Source organism: Oncorhynchus gorbuscha, linkage group LG01, assembly GCF_021184085.1.
Source record: "Oncorhynchus gorbuscha isolate QuinsamMale2020 ecotype Even-year linkage group LG01, OgorEven_v1.0, whole genome shotgun sequence".
NCBI lineage: Eukaryota > Metazoa > Chordata > Actinopteri > Salmoniformes > Salmonidae > Oncorhynchus > Oncorhynchus gorbuscha.
The window spans coordinates 43,878,870-43,899,520 of NC_060173.1; the positions used below are offsets into that span (position 1 = coordinate 43,878,870).

General features: G+C 44.5%; 2 protein-coding genes across 9 annotated transcripts in view; one reads left to right on the forward strand and one right to left on the reverse strand.

The window, feature by feature from the left end:
• LOC124038181 (A-kinase anchor protein 13-like) overlaps positions 1-20,651 on the reverse strand; it is a 99,320-nt gene that overhangs the window by 68,859 nt on the left and 9,810 nt on the right. For all 8 annotated transcript variants that reach the window (XM_046353781.1, XM_046353764.1, XM_046353754.1 and 5 more), the window contains exon 2: positions 8,341-8,384. In XM_046353781.1, coding sequence (XP_046209737.1) covers positions 8,341-8,373 — 33 coding nt within the window. In that variant the 5' untranslated portion in view covers positions 8,374-8,384. The remainder of the gene's footprint in view (positions 1-8,340; positions 8,385-20,651) is intronic.
• On the forward strand, positions 15,375-20,247 carry LOC124043524 (putative proline-rich protein 21). Its single transcript, XM_046362243.1, has 3 exons — positions 15,375-15,937; positions 15,990-16,756; positions 20,123-20,247. Exons 1-3 carry the CDS (start codon positions 15,375-15,377, stop codon positions 20,245-20,247), a joined length of 1,455 nt encoding a protein of 484 aa, XP_046218199.1.

Sequence of the window (20,651 nt, forward strand, 5' to 3'; positions counted from 1 at the left end):
AACCAGTGCATGGTCCAGTGTGACAGCCAGCTGCACACAGCAAGAGAGGAAGAAAGTAAGATTGGAGGATGACTATGTTTCCTGGGTCCTGTTTCCTTATTTCTAGGTTATCCGTGGGCCGGTCCAAAGCACTGTACTGCTGGAGCTGTCTGCCTACCGTCTGTTGTTTTCCTCACAGGTCCACATCATCTTATCACACGCAGCAGGAATAACAGAGGAGGAGGGGGACAGAAAGCTGCTGACTAGTCCAGATAACCCAAATCTCTCCTTCAGTGGATCTTTTCACACAGAAATAAACACTGAAGATGGAAAATGCATAGTTTGCATAGTTTACTCAGTCACACGCAAAAAAAAAATACAAGTGCAAATACACGCAACGTGTCCGGAGCTACCAATTGTAGTCTTTGTAGCGGCTCGCTAGCTAGCTTTGTATAGTGGATGTTCAATGGCGTACAGTGGCCGTATGTGGACACGACGGTTGACTTTGGACAGACTGCACACATCCTTCAGTGCTGAATGCCAGTCAGCGGGTCTGTCTGTGGCTGATGACAAGCGGTTAGAGGAGGAGAGGCACAATACAGGGGAATATAGTATGAAAACCATATAGGCTAACACTGCAGCACTTACTTTAACATAAAGCTATGCTTAGAACCAACGGGAAAGCTCTTGCACCGTGTACGCTAGAACTGTTTAACATACAGCCGTGCTTAGAACCAACTGCCTGAGGACAGAAAAGCCCCAGCCATCCTATGGTTCATCTTGTATACACCACATGACCAAAAGTATGTGAACACCTGCTCGTAAACGCTTGGCATTGCACGTGTGTGCGGCTACTCGGCCATGGAAACCCATTTCAGGAAGCTCCCGACTAACAGTTATTGTGCTGAAATTGCTTCCAGAGGCAGTTTGGACCTCGGTATTGTGTGTTGCAACCAATGACAGACGATTTTAACTCGCTACTCGCTGCCCTCGGTCCCGTTCTGTGAGCTTGTGAGGCCTACCAATTCCACTTCACAATAACAGCACTTACAGTTGACCGGGGCAGCTCTAGCAGAGCAGAAATGTTATGAAACGACTTGTTGGAAAGGTGGCATCCAATGACAGTGCCCTGTTGACAGTCACTGAGCTTTTCGGTATGGGCCATTTAAATTTTTTTCACCTTTATTTAACCAGGTAGGCTAGTTGAGAACAAGTTCTCATTTGCAACTGCGACCTGGCCAAGATAAAGAGTAGCAATTCGACACATACAACAACACAGAGTTACACATGGAATAAACAAAACATACAGTCAATAATACAGTAGAACAAAAGAAAACAAAAAGTCTATATACAGTGAGTGCAAATACAGCCAATGTTTGTCTATGGAGATTGCATGGCGTTGTGCTCGATTTTATATACCTGTCAGCAATGGGTGTGGCTGAAATAGCCAAATCCACTCATTTGAAGGAGTGTCCACATACTTTTGTATACATAGTGTAGGTGCAAAACGTATTTGGCCTGGAGCTCTTTACCTTAATGTATGCATCTTAAAAGTCTGATTTTGTCTATGTGGTAGAGCAGATCATCTGAAAGAAAGACCCTTGTTTTACAGGTAGAGATTAGTAATGGGATCTTTCTGCTGTAACTGCAGCAGCCATTTTCTACATGAGTAGCCGACGGCAACACAAAAAGAGGAGGGTAGCTGGCATGTCTGTCTGCAGCTCCCTCCCTCCCTGTCTTGTGTTCGACTCGGCTCTGATCGATGTGGAGGACACACCTCCTTAACCTGTTGATGTGTCCTACTCCGTGGTGTTGACATGGCCCTAGGGTGGCAGACGTGAGCATGTACTCTGAACAGAGGCTTCTATTTGGAGATGCCAGTTGGGCGTGATGAGGGAGAAAGAAGTAGACTTCACTTTAATTTTTCTCATTTAGAACAGTCAAAAGGTTTTTCCATTATGTAAAAGTGGCTAGGGAAGGGAGTTAGACAGGTTTTAGACCGAGGTCAAATGACAAAATCCTGTGACACAAAGCTATTAAATCATTTGAGCAGCCAGTATGACTTGTTTGGAAAAGGCTTCAGGACTGTCATCAGCGATATAAAAGGCAATCGGAAGACCTCTGAAGACAAATATTTTATTTCAAGCAATCAAAAGTACAAAAGGTCACAGTCTAAAACAAATCCAAGCAATACAAAGTGAAACCATGAAGTGCTTCTCAACAATGAGAAAAGGCTGAAGACAAAAAAAAAGACTAGTTGGAAAAAAGAATGAATCAAAACATGAGAGTAAAATGCAGTGGTGTTCAGGAGGAAGAGCATGCACACTAATGGTAAACTGGGCCTTGGGCCACTTCCACTGTAAAAGCTCAATATAGACAACAGGTGTTGAAGCCGAAAGAAAGAGAGCAAGAGCAAAAAGAGAACTAAACCAAAACATTTGCCAATAGACCACCCTGCAGGGGTTTGTGAAATATAATTTTTAGGTATCAAAAAGAAAGAAGGACCAAGGCACTTTTCATATAATTCATTAAAATGCCTATATTTGTATGGAATGGAAACCAACTCTGACGCGTTTTGGTTGCATGACCTTCGTCAGGGTGTACTTCATGCAGGAAAAACCCATAGCAGTTTTTAAACTTTGTCTACCAAAGAGCACCTTGTGTCTACCAAAATCTACTATTGTGTACCTTAACAGAGCTTCCCTTCCTCCTTTTTATATACTTTTGATGGATTTGAAAATGTGATGAGTTCCAAATTATGTAAGCTACATGTGTACCAGAAGTTTGACAGATAAGTTCACAGAACAAATGTCCCAACCATTCCATTTGGAATCCAACGGTTCCACTGCTCTTGGGTCTGGAGTGGTTTGCCTCTAGTCTAGCGTGTTCTTAGGCATTCTTGGGTTGTTTGTGATGCTGTTCCAGAGATCAACATCAGAGGTAGTTTTAAAAGCTGACTGGAAATAACCCCAGAGAGTGAGTCCAAGGAGGAGAACCTGACTGGAAATAACCCCAGAGAGTGAGTCCAAGGAGGAGAACCTGACTGGAAATAACCCCAGAGAGTGAGTCCAAGGAGGAGAACCTGGCTGGAAATAACCCCAGAGAGTGAGCCCAAGGAGGAGAACCTGGCTGGAAATAACCCCAGAGAGTGAGTCCAAGGAGGAGAACATGGCTGGAAATAACCCCAGAGAGTGAATCCAAGGAGGGGAACCTGACTGGAAATAACCCCAAAGAGAGACAGTCCAAGGAGGAGAACCTGGCTGGAAATAACCCCAGAGAGTGAGTCCAAGGAGGAGAACCTGACTGGAAATAACCCCAAAGAGAGACAGTCCAAGGAGGAGCTCCTGACTGGAAATAACCCCAGAGAGAGAGTCCAAGGAAGAGCTCCTTACTGGAAATAACCGCAGTGAGAGACAGTCCAAGGAGGAGCTCCTGACTGGAAATAACCCCAGTGAGAGACAGTCCAAGGAGGAGCTCCTGACTTGAAATAACCCCAGAGAGAGACAGTCCAAGGAGGAGCTCCTGGCTGGAAATAACCCCAGAGAGAGACAGTCCAAGGAGGAGCTCCTGACTGGAAATAACCCCAGAGAGAGACAGTCCAAGGAGGAGCTCCTGCCTGGCTGCCTGCTACTGAGGTACTCTAATGACAGACTGACCTTGACACCACTCACACCAAAAAAGACTGGGTGGCTCTCGGGCCCAGTGTGTGTGTGTGTGTGTTTATGTGTGCGTGAGTGTGTTTCCTCCTCGTCAGGGACAGCTGTATTACTCCAAGGACATAAAGTATCCCGGCAGCACACACCCAGGCTTTCTAGAAGGGCAGGACACAGACTCTGTATTCCTACATTTGCTCTCTTAGCTGGAACAATTACATCAAATCCACGGAGGGCAGGGCATCTGATTGAATTAGCCACACTGTTCCCCTGCTCTAACTTATTTAGCACTTAACCAAGGCCATGACCAGAGTTGTCCCTGACAGCTGAAAATCAGAGCCTTCAAATGAAACAAGTTACAACACACTTATCAGGTGAACAAAACTGCTTTTTCTTGAGCTTGTATGTGCAGGATCCCTTGCTGAAATGGGTCCCTGTACAGACACAACCCAGCCACACTAGCGCACCCCGCACATGTGAATGAGTCACTGTCACGAGTGGCCCCAGCCCTGTTACATTCCTGACTCTCTACTCACACCACACCCAGCGCGAGGGGACCATAGGGCCAGGGGGGGGCAAACTCTGAGCTCACCGTCTCATTGTCTAAGGTGAGGAGACAGGAACAGACGGAGAAAGAGAGAGTGAGACCAACAGAGGAGAAGGAATGAACTTCTCCATGTGTGTAGCTAGTAACTCCCTCTCTCGTTCTGCAACCCCCAGGGCCTAACCAGCAATGCGTATCAACTGCTCTCACACCACTTAACTTATAATGTGTTCTTTTAGAACAAGGGGTTACTTGAGTTCAGTTGCTGCTTGTTTTTTTTTATGTTCCCTGTTCAATATTTAGAACAGAAAGGTGGCAGGTGGTAATGCACAGGAGACAGCGGACACACAGGCAGGAAGCTAGCAAAAAAGCGTGACCACAGACTGCAGCACATCTCAGTCACGTTGATCTGCAGCTTTCTAGTTCTGAGGAAGGTAAGACAACACCAGGCTGAGTGTAGGAGAGGTACTCCTAGACAAAGTGTTTAGGAGGATTCCTGGATTCCTGACAGAATCCTCTAGTTAGCATGGCCCACCACAACAGGCACAAAGAGGGATAGGTCGCACGCTTCCAGAGAATACCGTTTTAGTCACGAGATACACGTCAGTCTTGACTGACGTCAGTAAACTCAGCCAAGTAGAGTTTTAAAGCAAGTGCTGAGCTGCAAAATGAGGTAATACGCAGAGGTGTAAAGTACGAATTACAACTACTCTTGTTAATGTAACTGAGTTGCTTTTCCGAGTACTTTCTTGAGTATTTTTCCAAATGAGTCATTTTACTTCTACTTGAGTAAAATGTAATTGAAGTAACAGTACCTCTACTTGATGAGGATATTTCAGTTTCCACTCCTGGTGAGTGAGTGAAAGGGGGAGTTTGTGAAATTAGTATTGCACGTTAATTTCCTCTTCCTTTTCCGTTGAATGTATGGAAAAGATCTCGTGTAACAACATTCAGGTAACCTTAGTGAAATTAGCTAATTATCAAGGTCAATGTTTTAATTTTAAAAGTAACTAAATTACTTTTACCCTGAGTACTTTTTAAATGCTACTTTTTACTTTTACTTGAGTCATTTTTTTAAACTCCAGTAATTTTACTTCTACTTGAATAAAATGTAATTAAAGTCACAATACTTCGGTACTCTTTCCAGCCCTGGTAATACAGCAGGCCTCAGATCTGAGGCTAGCTAAGGACTGTATGAATGTATTAGATCAGAGTCGTAATAGCTGATCTTGTGTCTGAGCGCAGAATATCTGTGGTGGAGAGGAGGGCTGGGATCGCATCCTCAGAGTGATCAGGTTCTGTTTGCTTTCCTCCCTGTTAATGAGGATGAATCAGCACATATTGCATGAACGACGTCTCCTTCCTAAACCACATCTAGAGTGCTGATTTGACACAGACGTCTCCTGTCTCTGCCCAATTAAAACCCCTGGCTGTCAGAGGAAGAGTGGAGCCTGTTCCTACTATATGTCTGATGGCCCTGGGCTTCCTGTTTGGTGTACTGAGCATGCTCAGAATGCTCTGCCGGGAGGAGAGCCCAGACCTAGCTGTGTGCACTGAGCCCAGCTGATCCCCTTCTTCGTGTGGCTGCTCGCTGAAATCAGACGCTGCCGGGGCGCACATCACACAGCAACAACCCCCCCTTCCCCCTCTCTTCCCCCGCTCCACAGGCCGAGCTGAAAGCTCAGCTCAGGGATCCAATGGCAACTTGAAGCCAGGCCCCATCCAAAGCCACACCCACACACCCAGTTTACAGGCCTCTAGAGCCAACTCATGCTACACACTAACAATAGGCCACGGAGATGGTTGAGATATCCCTAACTCACGCAGGCCTCCCATTCGCATCACCGAGATTGTCACACAGATAACATTGTCCATTGACTCCATTTATGAGCAGGGTTCTAGACCAACTTTTTCAGTTGATGGCACCGGCAGGATTTGGTGGCACCAATTTTCCCCGGCGCTGAACCAGGATAATTTATGACTAGCCATCTTTTAAATTAGCATGCACGGGAAACGGATGATGTCCGCAACATTTAAACGTTATCTTTCATTTGCGGAATGAGCAAGAAGCCTACAGCCTATAATAGCCTACCCTCCATATACAAATAATTACATTTGAATTAACTTAACAGTATCATATTCACTGTGATTGTTAGGGGGGAGAGAAAAAATAAAACATTTGCGCAATGACAACAAAAAAAATGGATATTCTAAATCCACAACGACCACATCAGAAGACCACTTTTGAGCTCTGGGAACAATCATCATAAGAAATTGGAGGGTGTAGTTGCCCTTTAGACTCAATTGCTCACCTAGTAAGAGACTGGTGTGTTTGGCTAGCTGTACTGTTCAATGTACAGCGTAGGTTACATGTGATGGCAGAGTTTGCGAAAACAAATGTCCCCCGCGATTGGTTCAAATCATCGGGTAGTCCTACTTTTTAGTCAACATTTCATTGGGAAGGTTTTCTGGGAAAGCCTTTAGAAACATTCTTTCAAACAGAGTTTGATGACTAAATTGCGCATTGCAAATATTCAACCAACTTTTTGAATACCTGGTTTGCATCCCAATTGTTGCATACCCATTGTTGCATACCCATTGTTGAATACCCATTGTTGCATACCCATTGTTGCATACCGATTGTTGCATACCCATTGTTGCATACCCATTGTTGAATACCCATTGTTGCATTACCCATTGTTGCATACCCATTGTTGCATACCCATTGTTGCATACCCATTGTTGCATACCCATTGTTGCATTACCCATTGTTGCATACCGATTGTTGCATTACCCATCGTTGCAGACCCATTGTTGCATACCCATTGTTGCATACCCATTGTTGCATACCCATTGTTGCATACCCATTGTTGCATTACCCATTGTTGCATACCCATTGTTGCATACCCATTGTTGCATTACCCATTGTTGCATACCCATTGTTGCATACCCATTGTTGCATTACCCATTGTTGCATACCCATTGTTGCATACCCATTGTTGCATACCCATTGTTTTTTGAATAAATCTCGATAATAATACACTTTCAAAAAGATAATTGTGAAGCAGAAATGAACATGACCAGCTAAAAACATTGACTGGCACCCTAAAAACGGTGTCACACTGCCAAGTCAAAGGGTCACAAAGTGCTTCGGTCACCGTTTTAAGGCCCACTTAGGAATTACTTTCAGTGCCTGACTTGGGCAGGAGCTTACCGGGAGTCCTGGCACCTCAAATGTTCTACTTCTTGAGTTCCTGCACCTCTTATAGAATAATAGCTCAAACCTATTGCGGGGTTCCTGCACCTAAATATAAACAGTACCCAAAATGAGTACCGGCACCTATTTCAGTGCTAGTCAAGCACTGGTTACTTTACAGAGATGGGTCATATGTCACATTTCCCTCCCTGCCTGGATGCATCAACATGTTTTGTCATAAAAAAAATACAAAATTTCAAGAACAACTTAACAAAGTCGAAGCAAATCTTTAACTTATTTAACCCACACATTCGGTTCTAGGATATGAGCAGCAATACTAAACTATGTTTACAAAGCAGACTTGGTATCACTAAGACGATAGGGCGAGGACCTCGCCACCAACACAGACACACACGGCCATTATATATCCATGTTCAGATAGACCAGACGGTCTGGTTTAACACACAGGGTGAACATGGACAACCAGCTTTACCGGGAGGTACCACCTGCATGTTTAAACAGAGTCTAACAGGTTTGCCACATAATCTAGTAACAGTGTTATGTCTCCAGCCCAGCCACCCTTGTGACACGTGGGCGCCTCATACCCCGTGTAAATCGAATGAAACATGCTCGAACCCAAACAAAGCACCAACATGCAATTATCCAGCACAGCCCTACAACCCACCCTCATCGTCACAGAGAACAGACAGGCCTCTATCTATCACTCACTCAACCCAATGTTATGTACACATACATCTTATGTACGATCTATCTATATAATGAATGCAATTCTCTCTTTTATTCTTAGGTTCCATTAATCCAAATATTTCAACAACACTATATAATTTACATGTCACCAAAATATAACTTTTAATTAGCAATAGAAAATAGCCATAATATGTTTTGATGCTTTGAATCCATTTCCTCAGATGCAGCAGACAGATTTGGGATTAAAGTGGAGTACTTACATATAGCGGAGCTTGCTGTGGATTTAGTTTCATGACACTGGACACTGTGGAGAGAGGAGAAAGACCATCAGTGTTGCAGTAGTAAACCCAGAAGCAGAGGGCAGCATGAGGTAAGCAGCCATTATCCAGCCTCGCGCTACCACTTCTCTGTATCAGTCCACACAATCGGCCAACAGCCTGAGTCAGCCCACGGATGGCGGTTTGGCCTGCAGCAACACCAGGCTTGGGATCAGACGAGGCATTTAACAGACAAAAATCAGGCCTAATAACCATAATTAAGAGCACATTACAGTAACTTAGTTGCCTGGGCCTTTAATGGCCACCCGGTTTCTCCTTTTCCCCTTTTCTCTAAACTAAGGCGTCTAGCTGGTGGGTCGTTTCATATGATTCCGTTCACTTTCTGACTGCACCCCTTTTGATTCGAAACGAAGCCATCCATACATGTTTGACCATCGTAGAAGTGGTCAGAAAGTTTCTTTTTGAACCGAACTGCTAAAACATTCAGGAGATTGAGGTGCTCAAAGTTAGAGGTGCTCAAAGTTAGGCCATGTTGCATAAAACCCACCCCACCCTTAGACACCATGTCTTCACCACTGAAAAAGATAAACGGTTGAGTCTGATACCAATGTGAAAGCTTACAAACAGGGTTGTTAAACTATTTGATGATTTATTCAGAAGAGAGAGAAAAAAGTGTTTTAATGAAACTTGTGTCATAATCTGAGGTGTTTGTGTTGTGCCTTCCATCGGTTGAGACACAGCATACTCTTGAATCCAAGATGGGTGTCGCGTATTGGCTGATAAATGGACTCAAATGTGAATAAACGTTCAAACTTTCAAATGGTACCACAAAGATGGTTGGAGGTCCACACATCAGAGAGTGTTGACTTCAGTAGGAATATCCATTGTTTCTAAATCAAAACAGTCACTCCTCCACGGGAACCGTATTGAAATCACAGAAATATACATAATAGAATAGACATCTCCATTCAATTTGGCATTTGATGGTGGATGGACCAGCGGCCATCTTTCCGGTAGTAATTGGAAGTAAAAAGTTTCAATTCAATATATATTTCAATGGTGTACCAGCAAAATTGCAGTGGACTGAAGACTTAAGACTGAAATGACACCTTGAACTCAAGAGTATGCTGCATCTCAACCGTTGGCGGTCACAACACAAACACCTCAGACGACGTTACATGGATGTCATATGATGGGGTGGGTTTTATCCAAAATGGGTCCATTTTGAGGCTCTCTATCTCCTGAATGTTTTGTCATTCAGGTCCAAAAAGTCCCTTCCGGACCCTTCTACCACTCAGCAAATGAAAGGTTTCATCCCAATCAAAAAGGGTGCAGTCAGAAAGTAAATTAAATCATATGGAACGACCCTGCTTTCTTTCTCTGTGTAGAACGCTGCAGACTGAGAGAGAGACAATTCCTGAGGTTTGGGCTTTTGTTGTTGATGAATAAGGTCTAAATAGTTGAGTATTTTGTGTGCTGTTTTTATTGCCTGGCTACCCAGACTCCTTGCTCCGGCCAAACACTACGCCACGCCCACAGGCGTTAGTTTCTTCTCTGGCAATGAGTCTGGATCTCGTCAGCACAAACAACTTCAAGACTGGCACTCTCAGACTAAAGTACACTATATATACAAAAGTATGTGGACACCCATTCAAATTAGTGGACTAAGCTATTTCAGCCACGCCCATTGCTGACAGGTGTACAAAATCAAGCACACCGCCATGCAATCTCCATAGATAAACATTGGAAGCTGATTGGCCTTACAGAAGAGCTGAGTGACTCTGGAGTGATGAATCACGCTTCACCCTCTGGCAGTCCGATATACAAATCTGGGATTGGTAGAAGCAAGGAGAATGCTACTTGCCCCAATGCATATTGCCAACTGTAAAATTTTGTTAGAGGAGGAATAATGGTCTGGGGCTGTTTTTCATGGTTGGGCTAGGACCCTTAGTTCCAGTGAAGGGGAAATCTTAACGCTACAGCATACAATGACATTCTAGACAATTTTGTGCTTCCAACTTTGTGGCAACAGTTGTTTCAGCAAGACAATACCTCCGTACACAAAGCAAGGTCCATACAGAAATGGCTTCTCGAGATCATTGTGGAAGAACTTGACTGGCCTGCTCAAAGCCCTGATCTCAACCCCATCAAGCACCTTTGGGATGAATTGGAACGCCGACTGCGAGCCCGGCCTAATTGCACAACATCAGTGCCGACCTCACTAATACCCTTGTGGATGAATGGATGCAAGTCCCTGCAACAATGTTCCAACATCTAGTGGAAAGCCTTCCCAGAAGAGTGGAGGCTGTTATAGCAGCAAAGGGGGGACCAACTCCATATTAATGCCCATGATTTTGGTATGAGATGTTCGATGAGCAGGTTTCCACATATTTTTGGTCATGTAGTGAATGTAGCGAACGACAGAGCAGCGAAATAATTTAGTGTGAGTCGTCAGGCTACTGTTTTCATGGACTGGAGGTTTAAAACATGTCTGTGTAGATGTGGTGGAACTTCACTCCTTTGAGCAGGCGATTCCTTTGCCTAAGTTTAAGTCGCTCTGGATAAGAGCGTCTGCTAAATGACTTAAATGTAAATGTAAATGTAAAATCTCATATCCAAAATGATTGGCACCCTTGATAAAGATGACCAGAAAAGACTATTAAATAAATAATACAACTACTGATCTATACTGCATGCTACAAAAATGTGATCAAAAATACACAATAATATACTTTTTTTCAATCATATAATATTGCTCAGTATTTGTATTATTTATTTTATAGTCTTTTTTTTGCTCGTCGTTATCATTGGTGCAAATAATTATGGGCCTTACTGAAGTGCGAAATGAAAACAAAATCATCACCATTAATCATGTAATACCCTGATCCAAAGTCAGCTGGTCTGTGTGATGTGGCTCTGTTCAAAGCAGCAACAGGAAGTGTCTCCATTGAGAAGTGAACAGAGAGGCCTAACAGTCCTGGCTGGCACGAGCCCTGCCATTCATCCCAAACATGTCACTTTGCATTACAAGTAGAGTCTCATAGATATGAACAGGAAGACAGGCAGAGCAACTGTGCAGGGACACTGACCACGACAGACAATGTTGCACTACAGTGAGCAACGAATATCTTCTAAGGAGAAAGTCACATTACTTTTCCAACTGCAACGCTTACTTCCTCTTTAACTTTATTTCCTCGTGTACTGTGTACTCACTTTGAACTTGGACCAGTTATTATATTATCTTTGATCAATGCATAAAACCACACAAACACGCTTGAGGCTGCCTGCTTTTGTGTACAGAGTGACGCAGAAACACGCCTCACCACAGGTTTATGTTTTGAGAGAACAGAGCAGGCCGTGTTTTATTGTCACATACACCAGGTACGTGCAGTGAAATGTGTTTTACAAGCTCAGCCACAGTACTATGGTGCCCATGGAGTAAATGAGGGTTACGTGCCTTACTCAATGGCCATTCGACCAATTTTTCACCTTGTCGGCTCGGGTATTCAAACCAGCAACCTTTCGTTTACTGGCCCAACGCTCGCCCCTGCCATTCTGGAGAATCTCACGAGAGCTGGCGAGCGTGATACCCACCTATAACAGGGCGCTGGGGTCTAACCAGCTCTACCCGGGCATTAAAACATCTCGGCACCACACACTAGGCCTTACACAGACTCCAACAGCAACGCTGAACTAGTCACAACTAACCTCTTTATTGTATCATTGGGGAAAATGTCCGCCCTTGTCAACCCATTACAGCATCCATTTCATCTGTGAAGCAACCGCTCAATGGGAGCCTAGAGCTGAGTAAATAGAAAACCCATCCTACTTATTGTTATCTTGTCCACCTTCTGTCTACTTAAGATGATAATCCACCCCCACTATTGTTTAGCAATCAGCTTCAAGTCACATTCTGCAGGGGGGAGTTTAAAGAGGCAATCTGATTATTGAGTCTCAAATCACACGGTGTACCCATGTCCACCAGCAAAATGAAAAGCGGATTTAAACAGACTTTAAACTGAATTGCAGTCTTGCAGGTGCCGGTCAGTCACATAGAGGGGCTCGTTAATCCTGCACTGTGAAGTCAAAGTTCCAGCTATAATTCCCTTCAACAACCACCAGCACAACTACACAGACCATAACTCTGCCCAACCCCCACTCTATAAGCCACTTCTGCAGCTCAAGCCCCAGCCCCACTCTGCTCTCATCAAAGCTCACATCCCAGTCCTAGCTTAACACCGACCACCCTGAGTCCCAGGCTCTGCCTCAGCCCCAGTTTCAGCCCCAGCTCTAGGCTCCAACTCCATCCCCAGCCTCAGCCTCAGCGCCAGGCCAACCCTCAGCCCCAGACAGGAACCAGACAGCCTGGCCTGCTGCTGCTGGCCTCACACTAAGCAGGTGCTGGTTTAACATGTAACTTGGTCCAAATACATCATCCACCTACTGAGCAGTGAAGTGATCACCATCAACGAGGAGCATCTCTATCTCTACCAGCAGCCAGGACCAGGCAGGGACAGAGGGTGGAAGTAAGGCAGAGTGGTGAACAGTGTACTGCTGAACATGGCTACAGAGGGGAGATTGAGAATGACGAAGGAAAAGAAACAGCAAAAAGAGGCAAAAAACCCCTCTAGGATGGGCCAGGAGAGCGACTGTAGCAGCGAACTGCAGAATCAGCATTACGGTTGCGGTTTTCCACACCATATCAATTTCTTAAGGCATTCACACAAAAAAGGGGTGCGGGGAGGGGGTTGTGTGCCTTGGCTAGCTCTCTGGCACCGCTGAAACTCGACCTGTACATTTGGTCAGCTCCAAAACCCCCACAAAAAACACTATTCTAATTAGGGAGAGGACAGGACAGAACAGGAAGTGGGGGTCCGGACAACAGGAAGCTCAGAGTCAGCTCAGCATCATGAATAAATCAGGAGGAGTGAGGGGGCATCCATCATGGGGCAGGTCCTGCTCTCTATTCCTGGATCAGTTTCTAGTTCTTTCCTCAGTAAATGGGCTACTGTTGGAGTCAGACATACAGACGGGATAGAGGGATAATCAACTGCCTCTAATTATACCCACTGATCTCACCCTGACGCTCTAAGCCCTCACAGCCAGACAGAGGGACGGACACACACAGCCCTATATACCGACTGACTGACTCCCACAAAGAGCTTGAACTCTGACCTATTAAGCATCTGGACATCCCCTGGCTGTCAAAAATCTGTGAGGAAAGGAGATGCTAGCCAAGCGTGTCTTTCAGAAGTTCACACTCTACATGCTTAGAAAAAAGGATTCCAAACGTGTTCTTTGGCTGTCCCCATAGGAGAACCCTTTTTGGTTCCAGGTAGAACCCTTTTGGGTTCCATGAAGAACCCTCTAAGAAAAGGGTTCTTCGTGGAATGTAAAAGGGTTCTATCTGGAACCAAAAAAAAGTTATTCAAAGGGTTCTCCTATGAGGACAGCCGAAGGACCAAATTAAGTTCTAGATGGCACCTTTTTTTTTCTAAGAGTGTACCATGCAGAACATTTTAGCAAAAAATCCTGAAGTTAAAACTACGTCAAAATAGCACATCACAGTATAGCTAGAACAAGAGAGTGAGGATAGCAGCACGATTTCCACTGTATCAAGAAACACTGTAACATGTTTCACATTAGTCGTATGTCCCCTGATTAATCCTTAAAAACAGGCCAGGGTACCTATGGTGCATGACGGAACACTGCCTGGGGATTATTCTACATGTCTAGAAAAATACCCATTATTAAGCAACAACATCCTGTGATCTTCAAAGGGAGAGAGGGGAGAGGGCCTGGCTGGGCAACGGGCTGCAATTTTTGCCCAATAGACCACAGAACACAGAAGCCTTTAGCCCAAGCAAACCAGTACTGTTTCCAATCAAAATGGCTGCTACAGTTATGCAAGCAATGCTTTTGTCAACACAACAATTATGCTTGTCATTTTGGTTTTGCAGTCTCTCATCCCAAAAATTAGCGACGGCATTCAAAAAGGACCAGTGACTCGTTCTGCGCTTGAAAACATTTTAGCAAAAGGCTAGAGACTGCTTATTGGTGATAACGACGACAAGGAGTCTGACAAACCCCGACACAACTAACATATTAACTCTGTGTTTGTGTACATCCTCGGGTTGTTGTCTCAGTCTGTGTTGATGAGAGGCGTGTGTGTGTGGAGTTGATTTGCTCTGCAACCACAGCCTCAGTGGCCCCATAAGAACTTTAGTTTGATGGACTGTGGTGGTGGTGGTGAACTGGATGGGTAATCAGCAAACAGAGGACACATACCACAGTGTGGTAGAAAGAATAGCTGGTCCGCAACAAGAACTCGGTCAGTGAGTTTAACTTCATTCAGCTATCTGCTGAAATACAAAGCTGCAACACGGACTGTTTGTCAGGTTAGAAACCTAAAAGCAGAGTGTTCCACTAAACAAAAATGGAGAACTATGGTCAATCCCAGAATGTGTGGAGAACTGTGAGTTCAGCAGCTAAGGCCAGAGCCAAACACCCATTTGTTTAGTCTGGGTAAATTCGTCAAAAAACACTCTTCAGCTCTATCTCGGCTCCCTGGTCTCTTTTAGGGGGGAATTAACTGCACTTAAACTGTCTCCTCTTAATAAAATCATAAAGCACAACAGTTCTGGCGCACTACTAACATACCGCAAATCAAAGGCGAGGGAGGACCCTAGTAGTAGGTCTAGGGAGAAGAGACAGCAGTAATGTAGTGTAGTTTCAGCCTAGGTAAGCCAATTCCCTGTTGCACCACACAGTTACCAGAGAAGGATATTATTGTGTGGATGTGGATGATGCTAAGACTGCACCATGAATGACATGAAGCCTGAAATAGGATAAGGTGATTACGGATTAGCTGGCTACTTGCTAGCCCATTCATTACATTACATTTGATTAGCTGTAACCCTCCGTCATCTGCACACGTAGTAATTATATGAAAAGCATTGCAGCTATGAGGTATCCTGGTGAGGTATCTCAGGCTGTTATATGTGCATGCCTCCGTCATGGTGGAGACTCTCAGGCTGTTATATGTGCATGCCTCCGTCATGGTGGAGACTCTCAGGCTGTTATATGTCCATGCCTCTGTCATGGTGGAGACTCTCAGGCTGTTATATGTGCATGCCTCCGTCATGGTGGAGACTCTCAGGCTGTTATATGTGCATGCCTCCGTCATGGTGGAGACTCTCAGGCTGTTATATGTCCATGCCTCCGTCATGGTGGAGACTCTCAGGCTGTTATATGTCCATGCCTCCGTCATGGTGGAGACTCTCAGGCTGTTATATGTGCATGCCTCCGTCATGGTGGAGACTCTCAGGCTGTTATATGTGCATGCCTCCGTCATGGTGGAGACTCTCAGGCTGTTATATGTCCATGCCTCCGTCATGGTGGAGACTCTCAGGCTGTTATATGTGCATGCCTCCGTCATGGTGGAGACTCTCAGGCTGTTATATGTGCATGCCTCCGTCATGGTGGAGACTCTCAGGCTGTTATATGTGCATGCCTCCGTCATGGTGGAGACTCTCAGGCTGTTATATGTGCATGCCTCCGTCATGGTGGAGACTCTCAGGCTGTTATATGTGCATGCCTCCGCATGCCTCCGTCATGGTGGAGACTCTCAGGCTGTTATATGTCCATGCCTCCGTCATGGTGGAGACTCTCAGGCTGTTATATGTGCATGCCTCCGTCATGGTGGAGACTCTCAGGCTGTTATATGTGCATGCCTCCGTCATGGTGGAGACTCTCAGGCTGTTATATGTGCATGCCTCCGTCATGGTGGAGACTCTCAGGCTGTTATATGTGCATGCCTCCGTCATGGTGGAGACTCTCAGGCTGTTATATGTGCATGCCTCCGTCATGGTGGAGACTCTCAGGCTGTTATATGTGCATGCCTCCGTCATGGTGGAGACTCTCAGGCTGTTATATGTGCATGCCTCCGTCATGGTGGAGACTCTCAGGCTGTTATATGTGCATGCCTCCGTCATGGTGGAGACTCTCAGGCTGTTATATGTCCATGCCTCCGTCATGGTGGAGACTCTCAGGCTGTTATATGTGCATGCCTCCGTCATGGTGGAGACTCTCAGGCTGTTATATGTGCATGCCTCCGTCATGGTGGAGACTCTCAGGCTGTTATATGTGCATGCCTCCGTCATGGTGGAGACTCTCAGGCTGTTATATGTGCATGCCTCCGTCATGGTGGAGACTCTCAGGCTGTTATATGTCCATGCCTCCGTCATGGTGGAGACTCTCAGGCTGTTATATGTGCATGCCTCCGTCATGGTGGAGACTCTCAGGCTGTTATATGTGCATGCCTCCGTCATGGTGGAGACTCTCAGGCTGTTATATGTGCATGCCTCCGTCATGGTGGAGGAATGCGTGAAAAATCTGAGTACAGGGGCTGATGCTCATTCACAAGGGCCTGCAGAAATAGTCTGGATGTCAATGTGTGTGTGTGTGTGTGTGTGTGTGTGTGTGTGTGTGTGTGTGTGTGTGTGTGTGTGTGTGTGTGTGTGTGTGTGTGTGTGTGTGTGTGTGTGTGTGTGTGTGTGTGTGTGTGTGTGTGTGTGTGTGTGTGTGTGTGTGTGTGTGTGTGTGTGTGGCTACAGAGCTGACTCAGAGGGATAACAGTACATGGAGGGCTGGATCGCGTACACACACACCCCTTGTGGCACCAACAGGATGTAGCATGTGGGACAGTCTCAAGGGGACTTCCCCTTGGAACATGAGAAAGCCTTTGTACTGTGGGCCAGTCAGGCCCTCTGAGAGGTCAGGGGTCATGTGCAGCTAAGGTCATCCCCCGAAGGCAGATAGATAGCAGCATTACACAACTGGTTACGTAGCTTATACCAATATGCAGGAAAACAGGCATGACAAAGGATATGGGCTATTTGTGTTCTTCTTAATCAAAGCCTGGATGTGTCTCTATGAACAAGCAGTCATGCGGTAGGAACACACCATTAAGTTACGTAATGGTTACATTAAGGAACCATTCACTAGGGAAATGCCAGCTTAACTGAACACCTTCAAAGCTCTCCAGCTTATCTACTCTACCATGACAGCTTTCCAATTTTGGCAAATAATGTTTCATGCATTCAATACCTTTTTTATCTATTAGACTTGTTTACCATCGACTGTGGGATTCACAGTCTACTTAATGCCATGCTACCGTCTGTCTGTCACTCAAAGAGATATTGAAGCGGCCAACAGTTCATGTAAACTTTCATGTTCGGGAAAGTAGACTCCCTAGCCTTACCTGATACCACTGGCGCCACTGTGACCCAGGTAATAGCAAGGTCACCTTTCTACCACACACACCAAATAACAGACAGACAGACCATGTATTCTACAGCGGCACTTGCGTTGCTGCAAGCAGAATGCAAACGGCGCCGGGCTGAAAAATGACGGCAAACATCTGGGATTTTCTCTTAACAGCTGATCAGAGAGTTATGATGTCGTTACGAAGCTTAAAATCTTCTCTTTTCTACCGTATAGATCTTAAATGTGTATTCTGTGGTCCTGTTAATGATAGAGCAAGTTACATATGTTTTACACATTTGTAATAAAACAGTTATTCTCATGTTCATTCACCTGTGACCTGCTAATTGCAAATGTAAATTAAATCCATTCGTCCAGACGTCATATCAACCTCTAGTTTTTATTTACATTTGGTTCAGCTAACGTGAATTCCCATGAGAAATTAACAAAACGTTTCACCATGTTATTGGATATAGGTTCAAAGTTGGGTGAAAAAAACACAAAATTCCTTTACGTTGATAACTTTTTGCATATCCAATCCGTTTTCCACATTGATTCAACGTCATTAGATCAATTTTTTAATTGATGTTTTAATTGATGTTTTTGCCCAGTGGGTAGCTAGCTTCGTTAATGTTAGTTGTCACTCAGGGGATGCCAGCGCCAAACTATGTAGACACGCCCATGACCACTGAGAGGAAGAGCCGAGTATCTCTGACGACCAACCTTTTTAAGGCTACACGCATGCGCAAACTATGAAATCACTCAATTAAATGAATGTAGGAGTCAGGAATGCGCATGTGCAACAACTATTTTTATGCATTTCAGTGAAGGGGAAGGTAGGCACTGCATACAGCAATCAGCAATGTTGCCTGTTGCCCCTCCTGAGGTTTTCATGCAGTTTTAGCAAATATGGGGATTTTGAGCATACCGACCACCAGAATCTTTGAGGTAAAAACAATGTAACATTTATATATCATTTTTTATTTTTTTGGCTTTTCATAACAGCTATTTTGATTAAATTATGACAAGACATAGACTGCATGTCACCAAAGTTTCCTAAAATCTTTTGGAGGACTGAGCAAATTTCAGGTTTGCCCGGGCGCAAACATGATTATTGTTCAAATATGTTTACTGTGAACACTGAGGCTGTACCCATTTTAAGTTACAGTTTTATACACCTCCTGAGGATCTAACTCTTTTTGTCAAATTTTGCCTAAAATGACATACCCAAATCTAACTGCCTGTATGTAGCTCAGGACCTGAAGCAAGAATATGGCAGCAGTGTATGTGCAAAGTTTTAGACTGATTCAATGAACCATTGCATTTCTGTTCAAAATGTTGTCTCAAGCCTGCCCAAATGTGCCTAATTGGTTTATTAATACATTTTCAAGTTCATAACTGTGCGCTCTCCTCAAACAATAACATGGTATTCTTTCACTGTAATAGCTACTGAAAATTGGACAGTGCAGTTAGATTAAAAACAATTTAAGCTTTCTTAAATTGGGGGGGGGGGGCGCGATCCCGTAGAGGTCAACAGTGTAGGCTGCTGTGACTATTAGGCTGCTGTGACTATTTGATCATCATGTAGGACTGCCAGGGTGGACTAAAATAAAATAAACTATGGAGATAAATGCATCCCATAACATTTTAACATGGAAATAGCTGTTCTGTCAGAGGCAGCAAATGTGTGGTGTTCAATGTAGGCCAAAATCCCATAAGACATTCAAAAAAAGCTCTTTACCTAACTCGCTTTTCAAAGATGACTAGAAATACACACATTTTGTGCTCTTGCAGGAAGCAACCACTCCCTAATTGTTGACTAGAAACTACCCATAACTGGGATAATAATTCACTAACTAGCAAAGAATATGAACAAATGTGCACAGGTGGGTAGATGCAGCTCTTGCTTTGATATCAAAACATGCACATTTATTTGCGACCACTAATGCTTAAAAATCAGAGTATGTGACGAGGATCGGAGCTGGAGCGAGATTCCCGAAGGCTGATGTGTCGGCCTTCTCGCCCACTCCAATATAAATATCTTCAGCGAGAAACTGATAGAACACACAGGTGCTAAATCAAGGTGACTTACAAAGATGAGGAGGACCAAGAGCAAGAGAGGGAGTGCAGTGATGTAGAGTCCACAACTAAAGAATCATTGTGGAATCTGAAAAGACACCTATCCCCAAAGCATGATGGTGTACTTACCGCATGCACATGCTAAAAGAAAGGAACGAGGTGGGTAGATAACAAAGTGTGTCATTGTTGCAAAGTTTTTAGTTTCCTTCATGTTTGTTATATTATCTATACAATAAGCCATAATTGATTTTGGCCCAATAGATCTGGCATCTTCCAACATTCAAGGAGCTTTCCGTTTTGATTGGGTTATTTTGCCTAAAAACCTTAAGGCCGACGTATAGAAGAAATAACAACTCCGCATCCCTGCCCAGCCTGGCAAGAGTGGCCAAAAGGGTGTTTAGCATCCCCAGTGGCTCTGCAGGTGTGGAGAGGATATTCTCTACTGCTGACCTGCTCTCCAGGCACCATCGCATGAGCCTGAAGCTACACACTCTGGCCAAACGCATCTTTCTAAAAAAACAAGTATTCAAAGGCACTGTATACTGAGCCTAATAATGATTTTTGTTTTTGTTTAATTCTAATTATAAACTGGGTGGTTCGAGCCCTGAATGCTGATTGCCTGACAGCCATGGTATATCAGACTATATACCACGGGTATGACAAAACATTTATTTGTACTGCTCTAATCACATTGGTAGTCAGTTTATAATAGCAATAAGGCACCTTGGGGGTTTGTGGTATATGGCCAACATACCACAGCTAAGGGCTGGGCACTCCGCTTCGCATCGTGCACAAGAATAGCCCTTAGCCATGGTATATTGGACATATACCACACCCCCTCGTGCCTTACTGCTTAAGTAAGTCACAGCCTATGTACACAATTTATAGACTATAATGATTTAATACAACAAAATGTTGTTGGAAATGCTGAGCGCTTAATGTCCCTGACT

What these genes read in the sequence shown, in the direction of transcription:
- LOC124043524 (XM_046362243.1), top strand. Translation starts at nt 15,375, where the DNA reads ATGGTGGAGACTCTCAGGCTGTTATATGTGCATGCCTCCGTCATGGTG. An exon ending in GTCATGGTGGAGACTCTCAG is followed by an intron (nt 15,938 to 15,989) that starts GCTGTTATATGT and finishes GGAGACTCTCAG; the next exon opens with GCTGTTATATGTCCATGCCT. An exon ending in GGAATGCGTGAAAAATCTGA is followed by an intron (nt 16,757 to 20,122) that starts GTACAGGGGCTG and finishes GTGGCTCTGCAG; the next exon opens with GTGTGGAGAGGATATTCTCT.